The sequence below is a fragment of the Temnothorax nylanderi genome, unplaced genomic scaffold (genome assembly GCF_030848795.1).
Source record: "Temnothorax nylanderi isolate EJ_2023f unplaced genomic scaffold, tnyl_v1.0 TNYL_tig0008_pilon, whole genome shotgun sequence".
NCBI classification, from domain to species: domain Eukaryota; kingdom Metazoa; phylum Arthropoda; class Insecta; order Hymenoptera; family Formicidae; genus Temnothorax; species Temnothorax nylanderi.
Window position 1 is genome coordinate 192,595 of NW_027249070.1, and position 23,254 is coordinate 215,848.

The window sequence follows — 23,254 nt, forward strand, 5'->3', positions numbered from 1 at the left end:
TGACGTAAACTATAGATTTTGTTACCCACGCATCCAGAGTGAATTTTGGAACGCAGCCCAGCAGAGGACCTATAAAAAATGCGAATTTACATTTCGACCAATGAAATCGTAGATACTCTAGTTTTCACTTCGTTTAATGCGAAAAATGGTTTCCAAAAACTAAACAACAAATTTTCTAATTAATCCAACAATTATTTTGAACAAAAAAAAGTTTATAGCTCCCACACAACTACTTCTCTCTTTCTATATCCCTTAACACGAAAGATGAAAGAAATCTTTTGCCGCAGCTCCGTCCTATAAATATACATAATACATATATACTTATAATTATGTCGATGATTCATCCTACTCTAGACCGGAGACCCTAGACTCTAGACTGTAGAGTGTAGAGTCTAGTTTCCGCATTACCGACGCGACGCGACGCGACGGCGACGGCGACGTTCGCGGTTCACACGGTTCGCACTAGCGTCGCGTGCCCTGGCGACCTGGCGTCCCTGTGGCGACCGAGCGGATCGAGCCGCGGCCGCGAGCCTCGAGCCGCGGCCCGCGCGGCCCGCGAGCAGCACTAGCAGTGGCACTTGGCAGTGGCAGCAGTGTCGCGAAAGGCGAAGGCAATGCGCGGATCTTGACGCGTGTCGCGCTCGAGCCTCACGCGAGTTTACCCTGACGTGAAAGTGCCGGGGGGATTGTAAATCTCTGCGATAATCGCGGCAACGCGCAGCCGGGGCGATCGCCTCACGTGTCGACGCGATACAACGCGCGAGCGACGCGCCTTCCCTCGCTCGATCCCGACTTGACGTGCTGGGCACACCGTCGGCAGTCGGCATCGCGCACCACCGCGCACCACCGCGCACGGAGCTGGAACGGTGGGACGTCCGACGTCGCCGAGAAACGCCATTTTGTGGTCGCGCTGTCGGGACGTAAACATCGGACTTTCCAATTGTACTTGACGCGACGGGAAGGTCGCCTGCCGACGGGTCTCCGCCCGAGCGGCTCCTCCGTGGCCCTGTGGCCCGACGGCCTCGGTTCCCGCGTCCAGGGCGACCGTCGCGTCCAGGGCGGCACAACAGCGTCCCGTCTCGTGCCTGACGCGCTGACGTTTCGCGCCAAATCCCAAGTCGTCTACGCACACCTGGCGCACACGCCACACGGTGTGACGGTGCGCGTACGGCGCACCCCGCGCCACGAGAAACAGCTGTCGTTGCGGCGCCGATCGTGCGACGAGATATCGGCGAGATCCACCGACCAGGACCAGGTAACCGGCGCGTGGCGCGGCGCGGCGCGACGCGGCGTCGAGGCCAACGATTCGATTGCGAGCGGCCTACCGACCGCAACCGCAACCCGCGACTCATTGTCAGTACTCAGTTCCTGAGACAGTGCAATGTTCCGAATATTCCGATTTCACGCGTTACGTGTTACGTATCTCTTGTTTACGTGTGATGCGTCATTACAGATGGCCACCAAGTCTCGAGACGCTGGAGTCTACGAGTCCTGACTGTCTGGAGTAACGACGATTAAATCGCACTTGTCATTTGTCGGGGCTTTGAACTTGAACGTTTTTCGTTTTGTTTCTGCGCGCTTCAGATCAGACTATAATCTGATTATAATTCGAGACGTTCGGAGATGTACCTACTTGTCGTAAAGTTTGAGAGACGCTCAATCGGCGACGTTTGTTTTCATAGGGATTAACTACCCTTTATTCCACGATAATTATTCCACTTATTCTGACAATTAATTTTTTTTACCGCAGTCCTAGCGCATCCGTCGTGTCTTTTAAATATAATATAAATAATATAAATCTTTGACACACACGTTGACGTCAACTAACGATAATATCCTGTTCTTTTCAGAATCACGCCGTTAGCGCGAGAACTTTACGCGCTGAGCATAGAACTTGGGTGGGAATAACGAAAATGACCGTGACAATTATTTGCAAGTGAATATTTTATCGACTAAGATTTGAAGATATGCTTTTTGTTCGTGCAAAGAGGCTTGATGAGTGCGCAAAAGTATAAGGAATGGTATTCTATTGGATTCAGCTGGATGTCAGATAAGCTGAAAAATGTCTGGTGATGCAGGATGGAACGCCGTTATTCACCATCCTTCCGACTTAGAATTGCAGAATTGGAATTGGGAAGAAAACGATGGGGAGCAAGAGAAAGAGCTCCCTTCAACCGTTGACATGGATGCCATAAAAGGTGGCGGTAGTTGGGATCCTGCTACTGAACCTAATGGTATCTTCAAAATTCATATAGCCAGGTATAAATTTCATAACTTAAACTGCTGTTGGATTAATTTTTTTTTTGTTTCCTTTAAATTACAGGAACAGATTCGATCGATTCCGAAGAAGACTCTGATTCCGACGACGAAAGCTCTGGTGGAAGCGAAGGCAGTTGCTCTTATTCGGATTCTAATTCTGAGTCAGACGACGAAAGTAGCGGCGAGGAAGAGGATAGCGGATCTAATTCGGACTGTTCGTCCGAACATAGCGAACAAACATTTTCCATTCAAGAAACTAATTTTGAACAAGTGCGTTAAAAGTCAATGTTACATATTTTTAAAATTGTTATTTATCGCTTTATTCCTGCGACTTGTGTAAAAAGATATTTTGTCGTGCGTTGCAGGGAGCATTAAAATTGAAAATCACCATGAAAGGTCCAAAGAAAGAAGAAAACTCCGAGAAAATTAAATGTGAGAAAAGTAAGAGAACTGTCACGAAAAAGGTCAAGACCAATCATGGGGCTAAGGTGATTGTAATAAATAATGTTTTTAATTTATGAGAATATATGTGAGTTATATACGTTGTGTCTTGATTTTTATTCTAATTCGACTCCGTTTTTTTTTTTTTTTTTTATCAAAATACAATATACAATATATATTATTTATGTAACGTCACATATGAATTGATGCAGTCCTCAGAATGTAGCGAAGACTCAGACTCATCTGTGGGCCACGCGGCGTCGCAACAAGCACAGCAACAACAGTCGCAACAACAACATCAGCATCACCATCACGCGCCACTACAAGAAATCAATCAGGAAGATTTAGCGACCATCTTGCCTCCGCAAGAGCAAGAAGACGCGCCATTCGACGGATTTGAGGATTCGGAGAGCGGTCGGCTGGTGTCAAAGGCGATCGAGCGCATGTCGCTCGGCGCGGACTCGGACACGAGTGAAAACGGCGATCAGAATCCCGTGCCTGTGTACAGCTCCACTTTGTTGCAGCAATTTGTCGAAAAGACTGCCATGCTGTCGGAGCCACGGAAGAGGCGCAGCAAATGCGGCAAAAAATTGAACAACGATAACGAATACCCATGCGTATCGAACGTGTCGCCCGACTCTGGTATTCAGTCGGTGGACAATAGTCCGTTACACCTGGCGATCAGTCCGGTCAGTCCTCCAGCGCCGACTCAATCCCCGATCCAATCGTCGATCGCCACTAAACCGGCAGTGAACGTCGATCGGGTTCTTTATCCTCCGAAAAGGAAACCTGGTAGACCAGCAAAAACAGTGTCTACGCAACCACGCGGACCCGGCAGGCCGCGTTTAAAGCCGGAAATCGTCGAAAAGATCCAAAAGATCGAGAAAGCGGAGAAAGAAAGAAACGAGTCTTTAAAAAATCTAAAGAATCCCGAACCTCGATTAACGGAAAAGAAGGAAGCTGCAAAAGAATCGAATACTGGAAAGAGCACGAAAGAAGACGCATCTTCGGTTAGGAAGCGGGGTAACGCAAAGTCCGTTGCATCGAGGGAAATGAAAGAGGATCCATCTCCTGCGAGTAAAAGAATAAAGGGCAAAACGACGTATCAAAAGAAACGTTACGGTAACTCGGTGAAAAGCTCTTCGCGGGAGAAGACGATGGTGAAGAAGACCCCAGGAACGAGTTCCCCGATGAGAGTAAAGTGCCTAAGCAGATCCACCGCGAGCAAGCTCGTGCCACAGTGCGATGGTAGGACCTGCCGAAAGGTAAGGCAGGATAGAACATGCGTGTCTAATAAGACTACGGTTCCGTTGACACGACAGAAGCACACGTCTTGCGAGCATCACGTTACGAACGATCAAAAGATGTTGAGCATCAATAAGAGAACTGGTTCAAAGGAGAATAGGAATAACGTGGTCGCCGTCGTATCCAGAAAACTAGCGAAGAGAGTCGCGCCTCCAACCACTAGACGTGTTCTGAAAGAGAACAAATGCAACAAGAAAACTACCGTAGCGGGCTTTGAGACCAATGGCGTGGGTGTGCAGACGTTAATATCGTTGCCAGTCGGCGACGTATTAAAGGCAGAAAATATGGAGCGAGCTTCCAACAAGTGTAACAAGCCGATGCAGCCAATACAACACAATCATTGTCACAAACATCATCATCATCATCATCATCATCACAAACATCGTCGGAGACTGCTCGCGCCACCGAAGAATCCCATTCGCATCGATCCATATATCTTCCAGGAACTGGAGAAATTGATCGAAGAATTTGCAAAGTTGTGTAGTTTGGGCAAGAACAACACCAGCGTCAATCATTCCGAGTTACCACAAATCTTCCGCGTAAAGAAACTCACGAAAAAGAGAAAAGGCGGCGATGTCAATGCGAATGACGATCAGAAATTGAAGCGGCGCTTGAAAAAGGAAAAGATACTAACGGGTACTGACTCCAAGAGCAGCGCCAACACCAGCACGAGTTCGAATCCGAACGAGCAGCGGTTACCATTGAAGAAACGCCACTATCATGTGTCGAGTCCGCACAGTTCGCAAAGCTCGAACGCGAGCTGCACAGATGCGAATGCGAACGAGTCCAATTCCACGGAGACCCATATAGAGGAAGCGATTGAAGCTACTATTACGAGATATGGTGGCGGTAGCTCGACATCCTCCGTTCACGACGAGGAGGCCATGCCGGTGACGCCGAAGAAAAGACCAAGAGATACCGAGAGCGCGGCATCTGAGAAACAGGGTAGCGATGAAGATAAATCCCCCAGTCAGGTAGAGGTTCAACCACGCCGGAAGAAAAAGATTGTCAAGGATCTTCGTGTCACCGTCACGAAATTGTCATCCGAAAGTCACAGCTTTCTCGACAAGAATGACAAAGAGAAGTCCGCGGATAAGAGTTCCAAGATTGCCACGGAGAAATCTGGTAAATCGGAAAAGACAGTCATGTCGGAGAAGTCGTCTAAGACCGATAAAACGCAGTCAAACGACAAAATGGATATTGAACACGTTCGTACAGAAAAGAGTATAAAGGTCGACTCAGAGACGCACGTGTCCGAGATGTTCGATGACGATGAAACTGTGATCGAGAGCAAGGTATCTCAGATCGGTAATTTGAACGTGCCAAATCTCATGAATAATACCGCGACGATGACACTCACGAAGAAGAAGATACGAAGACGTAAAGCCATTAATCGCACGGGCTTTCCTACTCTGAAGAAAAAGAAGAAGAAGCTCGTAGATTCTCCCAGAGTGGTCAAGTCAACGGTATTGGTCAGCGCTAACGGGATATGTAAAGATCAGGAGGACATAGTCGAAGATATAGAGGATAATAAGGCGTCTTTGATGGCAAGCAAAGCTCAGAACGTTATGGAGAACAGCGATAGTACAGGACATGATAAAAGTGATGTGAAGAATTTGAATAATTCTAATACGGTGCAAGAGACATCCAGTCGAAGTGGTTCGGATGAGGTAATCGAGTCTTGTCCCGGTCAGCTGCGAGTTCGTAAGGATCTCGTGGAATCCGACAGCAGCGTGCTGTCCGAGAAGCTATATCCGAGCCCGGTAAAGTACGAGAAAATACCGGACTGTCGAATCTATGACGAGAATGCATCGTTGGAGGAATCCCTCGAACGTTACAATCAGAATCAACGTATTGCGGAGCTAAATGAGGAGAATTTGAGGAAATTGGAACGCGCGAATGCTCAGGTGACGAATGTCAAGATGGAATTATCTGGTTGTTTTAACAATAATCACAAAAGAAGAAGAGGCTCGACCAGTCCTTCCAATCTATATTCCAATCTCGGGAGAAGCACAAAGAGATTAAGAAGCGCGGGCTATGATACGGAAAGCGAGGCACCGCCCAGCAGCGACGTGGCCAGCGAGGATCAAGAGGTCGGCAGGAAACCACCCGCAGGTCCCATTCATAACCGGAAGAAACAGTCGAGGTGGAAGAAGCGATATTTACAGGCCAGCAGCATATTCTCCGAGTACAAGAAGGACCTCGAGTCTAAAAAACTCGCCGGTGTCGATGCCAAACGAAAAATTATCGTTTGCGCCAATTCAGACGAACATTATGCTGCGGAGCAATTACCAAACATTATACCGACTGGAAAACTCTTGCGACAGAGGAAAACGCCATTTCAACTGCAGTACGATTTATTGTGGCTGCACGCTCAATCGAGATTACCCGGTCGAGATTTGGTGCCATCGTGGAATTACAAGTAAGTAAAATGTTCTCTTTATTTAATTCCAGATATGTCTCAACTATGAAGCAATTTTATATGTTACATATCTCAAGCGTGTATATAATATTGTGAATAATATCATTTTTAAATTTTTTATACAGATAAAAGAAATTGAATTTTTAGAAATGTGCAATGATGTTGCGTGTATTTTTTTGCAGAAAAATTCGAACGAACATTTATTATGATGTTAAACCAACTACTCTCTACGAGGCGCAAGCCTGTGAATGTAAACCAGAAAGCGGCTGCGGAGACGATTGTATTAATCGCATGGTATTCAGCGAATGTTCGCCACAACTGTGCCCTTGCAGTGACAAATGCGAGAATCAAAAGATTCAGAAGCACGAGTGGTCGCCAGGGCTACAGAGATTCATGACGGAGGACAAAGGGTGGGGAGTAAAGACGCAACAAGCTATCAAATCCGGGGACTTTATCCTCGAATACGTGGGTGAAGTCGTGTCAGAGAGGGAGTTTAAGTCGAGGATGGCGACCAGGTATGATTCTTTTCACTACACCAAGTATCAAATCAATTTCTTTCATTCTTATTCTTTTTCCACTCTCTCTCTTAAAATTAAAAAAAGATAAAAATAAAAATAAAAATAAAAATAAAAAGTATATGAAAATGTGTAAAACGATAGATACGCCAACGATACGCATCACTATTGTTTGCATCTGGACGGTGGCCTAGTGATCGATGGTCATCGCATGGGAGGTGACGGAAGATTCGTGAATCATTCGTGCGAGCCGAATTGTGAGATGCAAAAATGGAGTGTTCTCGGGCTGCCACGTATGGCGCTATTCGCATCGAGAGATATTAAACCAGGAGAAGAATTAACGTACGATTACAATTTCGCGCTTTTCAATCCATCGGAAGGACAGCAGTGTAGATGCGGTAGTAATGCCTGTAGAGGTGTTATAGGTAAAAATTTATGAGATGGGAGATGAATTATCTTCGCGGTTAAGTGTCAGATATTTCAGTTATAAATTCTATACGGCAGGTGGAAAGAGTCAAAGGGTAGCTCGAAGCATTCCCTCTCTACCGTCGCAAATGGAGACTATCGAAAGAAGATCGGTGGGCAGACCACGGAAAAACATTCGTAAATCGAACGCGGTGCAATCGGCCAACTCCAAGAACATCTGCAAGTCTCGTAAAGTAGGAGATCCGACCTTGACGCACAACACGCCGCAATTGAAACCGATGTCTTATCAGCAACGATGCTTCGCGCGTGAACATCACTGTTTCTTGTTGAGGAATCTGGAGAAAGTGCGACGACTCAAATCGGCGTCGGTACAGCAAGTTCAAGTACAGAACGGGAAAGCGAAATCCGGTAACACGAGCGTGGCGAAGGAAAAGAGTTCGGGAGACTCTAAAGCGCAATCCGATGCATTTTTCTCTCAATTAACTGCGCTGACGAACACCAACGCGCGTACTGTACGAACGCGTAGACTCGCACAGGCACAGGATGATCCGGAGGTACATAAGACTGCAAAGCTAGCCAAGGTCAGTAGATGGTTTATTTATCGGAAATAATAATAGAAAAAATGGCATCAACAAAGAGTTGTAATGAGAATGTAATGACATTACATTCCATTATTATATTGTAGACTAAAAAACAAGTGTCGTTGTAATATGTTATTTTTTACAGGTATTAAAAGATTTATACACAATTGTTACAACAGCGAATGATGAAAACGGTCAGCTGTTGTGCATTCCTTTTATGACTTTACCTCCTAAAAGAAAATTATCCGATTACTATGAGAAGATCGTAGAACCCATCGATCTGATTACGATAGATCAGTGCATTGGTACTGGTCATTACAAAACTGCGGAACAGTTTGATCAGGATATGATAAGACTTTTCGACAACAATGTGAGATTCTTTGGTAGAACATCTGAGATAGGAATCGCTGCGGCGAGATTACGGAAATTATACTTGGGAAGTAAACCTGATTTTGTGGACGCTATAACGGAGGCGACAGGTTCTCCGCCGTCTCAAGGCTTTTTACCACCTCGTGGATCTACGGCTGGAGAGGAGGATGTAATCAGATGCATTTGCGGACTACACAGGTAAATTAATCACATTGCATTCAACTGTATTCAAAAGTAGAATGAGATTAGACAGACAGACACACACACACACACACACACACACACACACATCTACGCGCGCGCGCGCGCGTTATATTTCCCTATAGAAATATGTATCTTTACTTTAAAAAAGTAATTTCTTTTTCTTTTGTTGTACACGTGCATACATCATTATCTTTTCTTTAAATATATCTATATTGATAATTTTTTACAGAGATGAAGGTTTGATGATCCAGTGCGAACGATGTCTTGTTTGGCAACATTGCGACTGTGTTAAAGCAGACACGAGCGTCGAATCTTATCTATGTGAAAGATGTCAACCTCGTGAGGTTGATTTAGAAATTCCATTAGAAGGCGAGGAAGAAGAGGAAGGCAAGAAGCATTACGTGACGCTGATGCGAGGCGATCTGCAACTCCGACAAGGCGACACGGTATACGTTTTAAGGGACACGCCTGACAAACACACGTACAAAACTATACAGAAGCCCGATTACGAGCAGATGGACATTTTCAGAATCGAACGTCTATGGAAGAATCGCGAGTAAGTGGTCGTTTTATATTATATATAACAATTAGGTCAAAGCGTATCCATTGAAAACTTGTACTATAGATTTTAAAATTTAATCATTTATTTAATAGAGGCGAGAGGTTTGTCTTTGGACATCATTATCTCAGACCTCATGAAACATATCACGAGCCAACGCGAAAGTTTTATGTAAACGAAGTTGTGTGCGCTCCATTATACGAAGCTGTTCCTTGCGATCTCGTGGCTGAGCGATGTTGGGTATTGGATCCTCATACTTTTTGTAAAGGTACATATATATATATATATATATTAGCGTTTTATTCAAGCCTATCATTGTATATGCCATTACTCGTTATTTTGTAATGGAAACTAACTTTTTTATTACACGTGCTTTTGAATTAAGGACGTCCTGTCGGCTCTACTCCTGAGCATACTTATGTATGCGAATATCGCGTTGATCGCGCAGCACGACTTTTTACAAAAGTGGCTAGAGCCAGGCATACAGTATGCACGAAACCTTACGCATTTGAAACCTTCCCACAACGTATAAAACATTATCGCACCTACTTGGTAAGAGCGATCATCAGTCTGTCAAAATCATTTTTACATTAGTACTTATCGTATTAAGTATGTTAAGTAATATTTAATTTTATTTCCAGCCTCATAGTCTCGATGGAATCAAGATGTTTAAAGATAAGAAGAAGAATAGCAATCAGGAAGTAGATGGGAATCAAAAGTTGGAATCCAACGATAACGTAAAGACGCACAAAGAACACAAATGTGGTAACAGGACTAGGCGGAAGTCGGGCGAGATCTTGACGGTCGCACCACCTGCGACGTTGTACGCTCAAGTAATTATTGCGAAGGATCACTATTTGTTGTACGATTATGTACGATATTGGTGTTTGACATGTTACCATTTGCAGCGGGAGGAGCAGAGGAAAAAATTGAACATTATTCTACTAAATCTACTACAGAGAATGCCGAATAAGAAAGATCCGTTGGATCTGTCGTTTCTTCTAGAAAGGAACAGGCGAAATCGGAAGAGACCCGGCGGACTTAATCCGTGACAGTGGGTAATATCACAACGATAATATCGTATTGTATATATAGGCTAATCTAGAGTTACTACTAATTTCGATCTTAGTCAGATTAATAGGCTGGTTGATTCCAATCGTTCTAAACTTGGTTCTGCTACAGCTACGTGAATCAAGATCATTGTACATCTATCTTTTCCCCTTCCCTCCCCTCCTCTCCCTTCCCTTCTCTTCCCTTCTCCTCGCCCTCTTAACGAGGAAAGCGTGAGAGAAATTTTTCCTCTTCGTACAACCCGTCCATTGGTGTAATTTATATCTATATCTATATAGGTATATATATATATATATAAAATAGCCGAAATAATATTTAACATAGACAAAATTGTCGATTGATATTTTTTTACATTTTTTTTTCTTTTTTATAGATGTCTTGTCATAGACGACTAGATCTTAACCTGTATTTTTTTGTTAATTCTCATAGCCAGTCTACAATGAGTCGTTGATCGCTAGTCAGATGTCGGAAGAGAGTCGGAAGAAATAGTCATAAGCGTATCGTAAGGCAATCGGAAGTCTGTAATCGATGATCGTTAAGAGATGGGCATTTGGCCAATCGCTTACGATCGCCTTATGATACGCTTATGATTTTTTCCGACTCTCTTCCGACATCTGACTAACGACTAACGACTCATCGTAGACTGGCCATCAACCTTTTAATTACCGGCGATAAAATAGGTATATCTGTTGATTTATGTAACGACAAGAATCATATTGTAAACAATTAATAGGTACTTTAAACTGAGTAGACTATGCCCATTTTATCATAATTAGAATATTTAAGAGAAGAAAAGTAATCGAAGTTAAAACTTAAGTGTAATCGATTCTCCTGCGAATTGATTTATTATATTAATATAATTGTAAATCGCGGACTTGTATAGAAAATGTTTTGTACATTTTTTTTCATAGTTAATATAGCTAAATGTACAAACTATACATTTTGTGGGTTTAAAAGAGTAAACGTTATGTCAGTGCGAGCGATAAGAATCTAAAGAATCAATCATATGGGAATATGGATACAAGCGTGTGTGTATTTACGTATATAATGCTTTATTGCACAGAAGTAATATTATATTTTTCATAATCCCTCGATATTATATTTGAATCACGTGTAACATACTTTCTTCACTTTATGAAAGAACCTTTACTAATGTATTTAATTTATTGATATAATGAATAGTCGAACGCGATCGGAGATGGGTCGCAGTGATTCCAAAATTGTACATATGTGTACTCAGGACTTCATATTTATTATTGCATTACACAGTATGGTAGATACATATGACGATTAATATGTTTGATACATATGAATCTTACTCTTTTCTTTTTCTCGTACTAAACTATATTATCCATATATTATATTTACTTTTATAGAAACTTGCAGCATTACGTTTGTTTCAACGTAAGACGAAAGTATTAAAAGTAATATTATTAATACATTATATTTTATATAATGGCCATGAAATTAATACGAGATGTATTTATTTCGTCGGAGAATGAAAACATTTTTCTTTTATAACTATACCTATATTCGGAGTATTGTCAACAAGTACTGAAATATTTATTATATTGTGTAATTCAAAAATAAAATAAAAAAGAAAAGATTCGAAGCTGGCCTTCTATGTAAAGCTAGTGTATCGTAAAAGGGATACACGATATGTGAGCAGTTTTTGAAAAAAAAAATTAAAATAATGCTGATCCAATTATGCGTTGATTTTAGTGAATTATAAGAACATCGAACACAGAATGTCATCGCCGTGCATTTTCCATGACATACAGTTGCATTATTTTGTTCTATTATTTTTACGAGATCTTTATTCGTTAAGAACGCGTAAAATGCAACTTATATCTGTATCATATTGATATCGAAAACAATGTTGGCGTAAAAAAGAATAGAGTATCACAATTTATTTTAATATATGTAATTACGATCTTATATATGGCTTTTGTTACCATACAGCCATATACGAATGTATGCTTCGTGAGATATTTTTAGCGATGCGGAATTGCTTTACTAATTAATAATTATATATTTCTGTTTGTTTTTATCTCCGCGTGCTTTCAGATAGCGTATACATATATTGTTTTAAGAGTAACATTTCATCTATGTTTGTAGATGGACAAATCTCTTTTCAATCTTTTCATCAGCTATAATGACATTAACAATTATGCGGCATGTGTAACAACGATCTTCTTAATCAAATATTTTTATTGAAATCGTGTTATATATTAGAATGCATAAATTATGTTATTAAATATTTCGTACAATATGGTAATATATGAAGAGATATTATATAGTTTATAATTGTATGAACAAAAAGTTTTTCGATTATATATAATTTTATTCATTTATATTATATTATTAGCAAGGTTTAGCGAGGTCGACAGAAATATAACGACATGTCGCAATAAAAGAATCATTATAATTTCATACATAAAGATCGGCAAAATCATTTTTCTTTTCAGGTCTAAAATAACTTTCGTCTTACGTTTATTGAATTTTTTTAATCGCGAAGAAGCGCGATTTTTTATATTTTATATTAAGTGATTTTGTTTTCTGCACATCATGATTAATCGTCGTTTGAATTGTCATATATGCATATATTAATGCGATACATTAGCGACATTTTTCAGCTCATCATTCGTAACAGTAGCTGTGTAATAACTTGTCTCCTGAGTTTGCTTATACATATAATTAACACTATTATAATACATTTAGATATAATCAAAAGAAATCTTGGAAAAAAAATACGTCTGTTGCGACGACAGCTTTCAAACATGTAGTGCATGTACAGACTATTGTATTCTGACGAACAAAAATATACATAAAAAGTTTCCTTACACGAATTTGCCATACGTATTTTTGCTCATTTCAATTGTGCTCTGTTCTTCTTAAAATACCATTCTTGCGAATTTTAATACAAATTTACGCTACACAAGATTATCGCTACAAAAGAGCCTAGCATAAAGTTGCACATTATCTATAGATATAAAAATGCAGATAAAACCCAAAATAAATAGAAGAACCTTTTTATTTTTATGAATATGTTTGTACATTTTTGTGTCAACAATTAAGTTTACAGGTTATGCATTAATTTTACTTTGCATCATATAGAAAAGAAATTACTATGCGTGATTATCGTCGTTACATAATGCAGCCCATTGCGGCTGTTTTTTTTTTCTTTCTTTTTTTCATTCTTCGCTTATGGTAACACAGAGGTACTAGCATATGCTACGCGTGTAGGTGTAGGTTAAATAGAGCTCCTGATTATTTCTTAAAAAATAGCTCACCATCTCCCTTTTTCTCTCGTCTCTCCTAATATCTCTTAATTATATCTAGCTTTGCGTATCGCTACACTTAATCATTACTTAAATTATTTTCGATTTCACACAGAAGTACTTTAGCTCGGAACATCACACACTGTACAATATGTACGGAGAAAAAAAACGAGCTAATGAGACAATCATTCTCTGAACATAAAAAAAGGATCTTTTCTGTGAATGAATAAGATCGTGAGAAGAAATGGATCATTCATCTTGTTCGTGAGACTTTTTTCAAACATTCGCTCTTTCAAACGATATTAAATCATTAAAAGATGATTTGCAAATGTCTGATGCAAGTTACACTTATCATCACTAAATCGTATAATTTTTAATTCATTAATCATGAATCTGTATGTAAACACTGATTTGCATTATTATATTCTCAGAATCGATGCTTTACATATGTCATATAGGTATAGGTATAGGTATAGGTATGTGTACATATACATATACCATGTATATATAAAAATATATCATTGAGATAAGGTGCGCAGCTGAAATAGACACAAATAGACATCGTGAGGCGTTCGTTCTTTATTTCCTCGAGCGAGGATGTAATAGAAAGAAATCAAATTATTCTAGCAGAGGAAGTACGTAGGGTAACAAATGCATTACGAATTGAATACCGCATAGAACAGATGAGACCAATGTGCAAAATTAAATGTTAAATAGAAAATGCCGTTCCTTCTCATGCAGTACATTCAAAAAGTATACAATTAGCAAAATTATATTTATGCAGGTGAATAATAACCATATCAGAGAAAAGTATTCCGTGTAACTAGAAGATACAGTAACAGCAAGTACAAATATTTCCAACTGTTTAATAAACCAAGTTAATTATCGTAGCAAGACTTTGTTCGTGTCGTGTTGTGCAATGAAAAATCTGCATGTATAAAACGTGTGTCCAAGAATAATTTATTTGCGCCACAATATTTTGCTTTTTATACATTGTCGGTGGTGTAGAAAGATAAGAATAGGGATAAACGATATACAATATATATTTTTTTCTTGCATACTTTTTTGTCTTTCTAAAAGGGCACTGCTAAAAATTTCATTATTAGCGAATTCACTAGTGCGCGAATTCTCTGGTGCAGATTAAAGCCTGTCGCCCGCTAATCTGTCAAGACTGAAAAACATATGCGCGATTGATGAGAAAAATGGCCAACAAATAATACCTACGCCAAATAGATTAGATAACTTACGCTGGACTTTAGAAACCCTATCTGGAGTTCAACTACTTACGCATACATTATTAATGTCAATTATATGTCAAATTATACGTCAATTTGCATACAACAGTTTTTAACGTGCACCGATGCATTCAAGCAAATTCGCTAAATCTGTTCAATGTATAAATAGATATTTTTCTGCGTAATTTTTTTACTTTAGATCTGTACATATTTACATGAATTTTTGAGAGTGATTGCTATCTTTTCTTTTCGTCTTTTAATACTACTTGCATGGTTTGTACCCATACGTAGTACTCTTCCTCTTTCTCTTACCTTTTCTCCTTACAGTTTTTAAAGATGCAATAAAAAGTTATATTCTTTCTCGCGAATGTTACATTGTCGTTAATGCACTTATATTATTAGACCTGTGTTACCGGTAAGAATCGAAATTCATCAGCATCAATTATATTTCAAAATTAATTTTCTCACATGCATTTGTTGCAATGCAAGGGAATTTTTTGTTTTATAATGCTTGTAATGTCTTTGCACATGGAGATGAAAAAATCGTGCAAATCTTTGTCGAAGCTAAGAAAGCGTAATGCTGTCTGTATCCGCTGTTATGCCGATGTAATATTCTATGTATAACATCGCAAAAACTCAAACATATATATATATATATATATATATATATATATAACGTGTGTGGTATAAATTCTTTTCTCTACTTATGTGAGTGAGATTGTTACGTGGTGGTTGCTGTCGCAGTACTTAGAACGGGTATGCTTGTCCTCGCGCAAAGGTCTGTTATCCTTGCGAGTAATTATATCCTGCTCCCGTATTGGTAGAAGTCGTTGCCACCATTTCGTTTGTAATCTCCTGCGAACGTATGGGTATGTAAAATTCATATGCAATTACACGAATAAACGATTTTGACGACAGATCGATTGAATTGAAAATTGAAACTTTCGGTTTACAAAAACAGCGTTCTATATGTTTATACCTTACATTTATTTTCCGTTCTCGTAACATTTACGGTGGTTGATTTATTGTTTGCTTACAGCTTGGCCGCCAGCTGCAGTAGTCTGCCCACTCTGTTGTTGTTGTTGACCCCAATACTGGTTGTTGTAATACTGTTGATTCCAGCTACTCCAATTGCCGTTGCCATATCCATGTTGATTGTATCCTGTCTGAGCGTAGGTGCCTTGGCCATAACCCTTCCAACCACCTCCCCACTGTTGTTGTCCCCAGCCGCCACTTTGTTGATTCCAATTTCCTTGGGCCTGGCTATTTGACCAATTGTCCTGTTGACCCCAACTGGACTGTTGTTGCGATCCTTGATAATTCCCACTAAAGCGAACACAGGTATGGTTTTTAAAAATCACTTACTGAGTCACTCACCCGATTACCAAGAAAATCTGGATCTTAAAAGCGGCTAACAGCCGCTATTACCTCATATGCCCCCAACCACCTTGTCTGGGCACAACAGATCGGTTTCTATCGTTTCCTGGTCTCCTATCAACTCCAGTTATTCGTCTGTCTGTTCCACGTGCTATTGCAGGTCCACCTCGTCCTCGTAGTCTCCACGGGACAGGAGGGGGTCCGTAGCCACCAGTATGCCTCATGTAACCACCCCTTTGCTGTCTCTCTCCTCTCCAACCCCCCATATTAGCGCCGCGCCAAAGATTGCGACCTCTATCTTGATCTTACCCATAAACACATGCGATATGGTATTGCGTAGTTTATGATAAATAATGGTGAATAATAATAAAAGTAATACTCACAATTGTTTCTTCGATCTCGAATGTCTCGGCTGTTTCGCGAATCACGCGTTTCTTTGTTACTCTCAGTCTTGTCAAGACGCGATCGTTTCGCCGTTGATTGTTGACTGAATCCAGCATCTTTACCTTCTTTGTTGTATTTCTCAATAAGCTTCTTAGCTTCTTCCACATCAAGACCGATCCACTCCACTGCATCGAAAAATTCTCCCACCGAAGGTGCAGTGAAATTTGCTATTCGAATTGACATCGATTTGCACACATCGTTACTTGCATAATCTATTTTATTATAAATTAAATAGTCTCATGTTTTACAAATACAATAAATACCCTTCATTTCTGTAAGATTAGACTCTGAAGCATTTCCTTCGATTGCATTGTGTGTGGACCAACGTTGATTGTACTCCTCGTCCGTTGGTATAACAACGACCGCTTTCCGCTGATACCCGCAAAACTTCCGCATTTTGCGCCTTTGCACGGATGAATATACGTTGCTCTTCTGCATATATATATATATAGAGAGAGATATTAGATAAGATTGTTTCAAAAACAATGTTTAGATATTTCACGATTTAATTATTCAAACATCTATATTCCTTCACATACGCACGCATACACGCATACCTGATCTAATATGTAGTTACGTCTTCTACCACTTGCCACGTCAATCAGTTGGTCGAGTGCGCGGTTGCACCTATCAATAATAATTTCTCGCTGACAGGTGTTTTGCTCTTGATCTGACAGAGCAATATCCTAGAAAGGAAACGTTGCATTAACAATAATAAACATTACGTAACTATATATCAAGTTTTATAAGTTTACAATTTTATGGATATACATACCCCAGTTTTCTCAATTAAGTTATGGAGCGCTAAAATATTGTACAATTTATCTGGATGGTCGGCCGCGTGCTTCCTTGCCCAGGTACTTTTTCCTGCCGCGGGCAAACCGCACATCATTATCACCTCGCAATCCGCCTTCCCAGCTGGCCTACGCGGACCTGCGATTTTGTCTTTCGATTCGATGTTACCGACTAAAATATAATCTGGGATTTGTTCGCGCCATGCCTCCTCTTGACCAAAATTGCAGACAAACGTGCAGTTTTTACTTAAAATGTGCGGAAACAACGGTCTATCACCAAGTTCCTCTTTGGAGATATTAAACGCAGATCCAACATTCTTGCCGTTTACTGTGTAAAATAATTCTACGGTATTCTCGGGCGTCATGTCAAGATAACATCCTACAACATCGTCCTTGCCAAATGGGGAACCGTAGTCTGTGAACTTCCTGTCAGTACCCTGCTGTCCAGCGCTCGTATATGCGTAACTTAATTTTTCCTCGCCAAGTTGCATAGACGTAGAGGGTACTGACCAACCAATTCGAAGCATATGCGAGTGTTTCTCGTCTTTTGTGATAGTTGGATAGTGCTGTGTAATTCTGACTTCGTAATAGACTTTTCCATTTAAGACACCATGAGATGCTCTTGCACCAGCCCACATATCACAGAGATCCCCATCATACATAGGTGTAGCAGAGAAAAATCCATTTTTATTAATAACTAAATTCAAATCTGAATCATCTAAAAATAAAAAAAAAAAATATATATATATATATGCAATATTGTATACATGTATATATTATGTATTTTCATTTAACATATATAGAATTGCCAATCTAAAAAAATAACAACACATGATTTAATCGAAAAAACTTACACCATGATAAAATTACAGCTGATTCGTCAAGATCTGGTTCATCCTCTGCTTTCTGTGACACAGGAGATACCTGACGGACTTCTGCTGGGCTAGGAGATCTTTTTCTTTTCCTGTCATTGCATTCCATTTGATTTGATTCTTCTGCATCTAAGGCAACTGTTTGCTTTAAGAAATAGTCTTCGGCTAGTTCCTTTTCCATGGAAATAAAAATAAGTCAATGCGTGATTAAAAATATATTAAAATTATAAGAGGCAAATGCATTCTTACGCATTATTATACATTATGATTATTTTATATGTATATGAAGAAACATATATATTATATACCTGTTTATCTCGTGAAATTTCATTATTATCAACTTTTTCATCTAAATTTTCTATGTTCGCTGAAATGTCCATTTTGTTGTCTTGCACCGTATAATCATCATGGATAATCTTTTCCTCCTGCTTTAATTCAGGATCACTTGTTTTATCTACGTGATCAGGTATCACATGTGTTGGTTGTTCAACTTCCGGAATGTTTATATTATCCTTAATGTTACATCTACCCTCTATATGTTCATTTTCTTTCTCAATTGAAATTTCATCTTGACTGCTTTTCTCAAAAGCATGTTGTATTTTATCAATATCTTCATCTTTAATCTCTGTTTTCTCTTCCAGTTTTGTAGTATCTTCTGTTTCTGCAGTTAGCTGTTGAGTTTTGCCATCTTCATCTATACTAGATATCTTTGCTTCATGACCTTCCCGAGTTATAGAAAATTGATCTACACATGCAATTGTACTAGGTTTTTCAGACGGTTCTGTCACAGGTACTTGGAAAATATTTGCTCGATACTTATTACCTTCTAAAATATTCACACGTTTTGTCTCTTCTCCCTCATATTTTTCAGATACCGATGAATAAACTTTCGGAAGAATGTTTGGCTCATCATCTTTTTGCTCTTCTCTATACTTTTCAGGAGACATTTTCGACATTTCCTCTTGTTGTTGTGTTACAGGTTCTTCAGAGATAGATTCTGATATTGTCATCAACGTCTCGTACGCTCTCTCGCCGTACTGAGATTTGCTCGGAGTAGATTGTTTCGAAGAATTTGGAGTTGTAGACGCTCTCGATGCGTTTCTCGTGGAAATTTTTGTCGGAGTAGTCATCGAGGAGCTCCTAGATGCTCTGCTAGGTGTTCTCGGTGGTTGCGACGATCGTGTAGCTTCTGCGACTCTCTCTTGTGTTTCTTTCAAAGCTGTATCACCAATATTTTCTGTTTGCAAATCTGAATCATCTGCAAAAAATGTAATAAAATATAGCATAGCTTTGTATGCTGCAGATTATCGGGTAGGATATCAGGCAAAAATAAAGTTAAAACTAGAAAATTAAATTTTACAAATTAACATGGGAAATAAAAAAATATGACAGCATGTTAGATCACGTCTAAATATGTTTATGTAAAATGAAGGAGCACAATGTTGAGAATGTTAGCCAACCTCGTTGTCAGATCAGATACATCTTATAATGTTATGAGTTATGACCAATGACGTGCCCATGTAGCAGGGTGACGGTGATGGTGCATCGTCAGGAAGGTATCTCGCCGTGCGATGCACATTGCACGGTAACGGAGCATCAGTAGAGTAATCGAAATAGAAGCGAGTACGAGAGAGGCATTTAATGGTGCATAACAGAACAGAAACAGAAACAGAAACAGAAACAGAAACAGGGACGGGGACAGGGGCAGATACGACTTACACTCCTGTGTTTCCTCCTCCAGAGCCTTGCGTAGCCGCTCGACGAGCACTGGCTTGTTGCCCTTGGTGTCGAGGCCGCGGTCGCTTAGCGCGGCTCGCAACTCCACCACTTTCAACTTAGACGGATCCATCATGCGCGCGCGATATGCCCCGTTAATCGGACAGGCAAATTCATGCACACCTTACGTTTCACGCGAGAGAGAGAAAATGCTGACGATTCTCACGAAAGACCCATATACACGCGCCACTGACCCGCGCTGCATACACAATATGGCGGCCATGGCGGGACGGTCGCAAAACAGTTGGTTACGTAGCGCGCGCTCTTGCTATTGGCTGGCCGCGCCAGCCGTTCCGAACCGACGCCAGCTGCACGGCCAACCGCGAACGCTGTTTCATTAGCGAGCAAGAGCGGCGCGCTCGGCGATTGGGTCACTCCAAGGCGGGACGCGCGACCATTGGTTCACGTTGGCCCACTGATTGGCCTAAACGCACGCCGCTCCTGCCAATTTAAAAAGGGCGTACGTGACACACGTATTGTATACGTACGTATGTACACTACGTACATACATTTGTCTTCATACACATGTCTTCGTTTTACCATACTCTTACCTTTAATGGAAATCTCAGGAAACGATTAAACTGCCATAAGAGAGTGTCGCGCGTCATTTACTATAATATATTTCTTGTAATAATTACGATAACGATATACTTTGATAACTGCTGCGGTCCACTTGACGCTACAAATGCTTTGAAGCGTTCTTCTTCTTCTTCTTCTTCTCCTACTTCTGTCTCCATTGAAAGAAGAGAAATGTTTTGAAGCATTTGTAGCGTTATTAAGTGGACTGCAGCTAACGTTACTTGCCTGAACAATCTAAATTGCATATTCTGCTGTCAGCCAATGAGAAGTGCTCTTTTGACGCTCAATATTCAACGTAGGTTTCTAATTGGCTGTTGGATCTAGTATCGTTTTCATGAAAGATCGATGCTCGATGCTGTGTGTACGCGGTCGATAATACGTATGTATGTACACATACATAATACATACATACATGCAACACATACGGACCATACGGATCAGTATGGATGTTTATCATATGATTGATTGATTGGCTAAATTTTTCAACTATCGCAATGCAAAGTAATTATATATCTATACCAAGTTTGTACGGATTCGTGCATTTTGTTACATTGCGTTCGAATGCGTCTTGGCGGTCTTGGCGTACTTGATCGCTTTTTATTCCATAGTGAGACCGAAGAAGCATGAATGCAATTAATATGAACTGGTTGTCTTCAGCAGAAGGAGAATCTTTGGTCCATCACTTCTACGTGAATTCTTCTAAAAAGAGAAGATTCTATGGTGCTATCTATTTGTACTAATTATACAATACAAAATGCACATCGATTTTCTTTCCAGTTTACTGTTTTTATATGTTTCAGGCATTCTGGAGAGACCGTCGTTGCCTTCTTCTATCGAGGAGGTCACTTACAAGATCTTCGTGATAGGCAGGTCTGGCGTGGGAAAGACTTCAGTGGTAACGAGACTCGCAGGAATCCTCGACTCCAACGGTTACACGGAAACCAGTGGGATAAGAAAAACAAACGTTTTTTGGCCTGTAAAAGTCTGGGATAAAGTCGTTTTGTTTAAACTGCAATTCTGGGACACCTCGGAGAGTAGTATAAAAAAATACAATCATATTTTGCCAGTATGTGTGAGAAGCATATCTACAAGTTCTTCTTTAATATAATTACATTTAATTAAAAAGATATGTAAACGATACGATACATTTTCCACAGGTATGCAAAGATAAAGTTGATGCGATTTGTTCAGTGTTTTCCTTTGACGATGCGTCAAGCTTCAATGACATTCCATACTTGATGAACACAATGACCAATATAAAAGGAAAACCAGCAAACATAGTGATTGGCACAAAGTAGTGTCGTTACTCGATGAAATTGTATCGTAAAATGGAAAAGATTCGAATAATAATCCAAACATTTTTGCAGGTTCAAACCTTGGTCAAGCTCCGCGATAGATGAAGTACAAATTAAAGAATTCGAAGACAAGTGGAAAGTTAAGGTGATCAAGATTGATGCCAGCAAATTGTCAGTAAGATCCGAAATATTTGATTGCTCGTATCAATTGAATGCTATTTGTAACATCTTATGGAATAGAGATAAAGAGTTCATATCTAAACTGATGGGACAAGTTTAATAACTACAAACAGATGTGTATTTTTCTACGTTTTATACAAAATAAAAGCACATAAAACAAACAGAGAGATATCAATCATATAAATTGTTATTTAAACCTTAGATTTTGTTGGCTGTATCCTCAATTACGTACAGTTGCAAATTTAAACAATCGGTTTTAATATCTTTCAGTGGTAATAGATTTTTATCAATCATCTCTGCTGCATCATCTTTAATAATCCATGGAAAATCTTCACATTTTGGATTTTCGCTTAGAATAATATGTGCAGTTTCATATGTTTGAATTTCGATAGAAAAGGTTGAATTGTCTGGGATGGGTCTTAAGTATGTATCACACATTGATAATTTTAAACAGACTGTCTTCAGTGCTTCTTCTGTTTTCAAATAATATGGATCTCTCCTTAAAATAGAAAAGAATTAATAAATTTATTAAAATCGGATAATAGATATATATATTTATTATCGATCAACGTACTCTGTAAGCTGTGCCTGCAGTTTAACCATATCAAAGACATATTTTTCTATTGGCAACTTGTTCCTGTTGTAGAAGGTAAGATTGATGGCTTTAACGCTGTTTTCATCTTCCTTTACCAATTCCTTGATTGCATTCAGAACATTTGATAAATATTCATTCAATTCTGGATGTTCCGATACATATATCGTAATTCCATACATCTTTTTCTTAACAAAAATTTCCTTAGGATAGATTTTGCGGAAAAATAATATGTGATTAAACGCTACTTCTAAAAATTCCAAGAGAATGTCGACTCCAACTGCAAGTAAATTTTATTTATCTCTCGATGAAGCTGCACATATTACTATTATAGGTATGTTATTTGATATTAAAATAGGTTCGACTGATCGTAAAACTATACCTATCTTGTCTTGAGACATTTTATGATGACATTAAAGATATTGATTGCGATGTCATGCTGCGTTTTTAAAAAATTATCATATCTAATGTACATAAAAAGTAAATATATTTCCCACTTTTATACTTGAACTCACATGGCACATGGCTCATGCTCATTATGTATTAAAAAAAGCGCAGTAACCGCCATTAATTATATGCTACTCGAATAGCGTCATCTATGTCCACAAATATATACTATATACATCACAAAATTTGCTATGCTGATAAAATCAAAATACATGCAATATCAATACCAC

At 39.6% G+C, this 23,254-nt stretch overlaps 4 protein-coding genes across 11 annotated transcripts; 2 read left to right on the forward strand and 2 right to left on the reverse strand.

Annotated features, from left to right (window-relative positions):
* Positions 1-569: 569 nt before the first annotated feature.
* On the forward strand, positions 570-13,001 carry Ash1 (uncharacterized). Of its 3 annotated transcripts, none has more exons than XM_071722082.1 (15): positions 570-1,255; positions 1,851-1,936; positions 2,011-2,234; positions 2,324-2,529; positions 2,625-2,747; positions 2,913-6,427; positions 6,610-6,942; positions 7,087-7,367; positions 7,447-7,949; positions 8,095-8,516; positions 8,752-9,078; positions 9,177-9,349; positions 9,467-9,633; positions 9,723-9,914; positions 9,990-13,001. In XM_071722082.1, exons 3-15 carry the CDS (start codon positions 2,063-2,065, stop codon positions 10,131-10,133), a joined length of 6,558 nt encoding a protein of 2,185 aa, XP_071578183.1. In that variant the 5' UTR covers positions 570-1,255; positions 1,851-1,936; positions 2,011-2,062; the 3' UTR covers positions 10,134-13,001. The 3 variants fall into 3 exon arrangements, with proteins under 3 accessions (XP_071578183.1, XP_071578192.1, XP_071578199.1); XM_071722091.1 differs by having other exon boundaries at positions 2,040-2,234; XM_071722098.1 differs by having other exon boundaries at positions 1,851-1,932; positions 2,040-2,234.
* A 167-nt stretch (positions 13,002-13,168) lies between these two features.
* On the reverse strand, positions 13,169-20,150 carry LOC139782994 (uncharacterized). 4 transcript variants are annotated; one of them, XM_071722130.1, is made up of 11 exons: positions 19,875-20,150; positions 18,979-19,413; positions 18,464-18,900; positions 18,138-18,327; positions 17,265-18,001; positions 17,047-17,175; positions 16,753-16,921; positions 16,429-16,656; positions 16,097-16,349; positions 15,706-15,994; positions 13,169-15,523 (listed from the first exon to the last, which is right to left on the reverse strand). In XM_071722130.1, the coding sequence occupies exons 1-11, from the start codon at positions 20,005-20,007 to the stop codon at positions 15,452-15,454; spliced, it is 3,072 nt and encodes a 1,023-aa protein (XP_071578231.1). In that variant the 5' UTR covers positions 20,008-20,150; the 3' UTR covers positions 13,169-15,451. The 4 variants fall into 4 exon arrangements, with proteins under 4 accessions (XP_071578231.1, XP_071578212.1, XP_071578218.1 ...); XM_071722111.1 differs by having other exon boundaries at positions 18,464-19,413; XM_071722117.1 differs by having other exon boundaries at positions 15,653-15,994; positions 18,464-19,413.
* A 709-nt stretch (positions 20,151-20,859) lies between these two features.
* LOC139783059 (ciliogenesis and planar polarity effector 2) lies at positions 20,860-22,146 on the forward strand. Of its 3 annotated transcripts, none has more exons than XM_071722183.1 (5): positions 20,860-21,011; positions 21,119-21,230; positions 21,311-21,576; positions 21,668-21,804; positions 21,878-22,146. In XM_071722183.1, exons 2-5 carry the CDS (start codon positions 21,134-21,136, stop codon positions 22,083-22,085), a joined length of 708 nt encoding a protein of 235 aa, XP_071578284.1. In that variant the 5' UTR covers positions 20,860-21,011; positions 21,119-21,133; the 3' UTR covers positions 22,086-22,146. The 3 variants fall into 3 exon arrangements, with proteins under 3 accessions (XP_071578284.1, XP_071578288.1, XP_071578292.1); XM_071722187.1 differs by having other exon boundaries at positions 20,878-21,011; positions 21,168-21,230; XM_071722191.1 differs by having other exon boundaries at positions 20,885-21,011; positions 21,171-21,230.
* On the reverse strand, positions 22,102-23,160 carry Polz2 (DNA polymerase zeta subunit 2). The gene is made up of 3 exons (XM_071722198.1): positions 22,960-23,160; positions 22,560-22,857; positions 22,102-22,484 (listed from the first exon to the last, which is right to left on the reverse strand). The coding sequence occupies exons 1-3, from the start codon at positions 22,976-22,978 to the stop codon at positions 22,184-22,186; spliced, it is 618 nt and encodes a 205-aa protein (XP_071578299.1). The 5' UTR covers positions 22,979-23,160; the 3' UTR covers positions 22,102-22,183.
* Between the last annotated feature and the right edge of the window lie 94 nt (positions 23,161-23,254).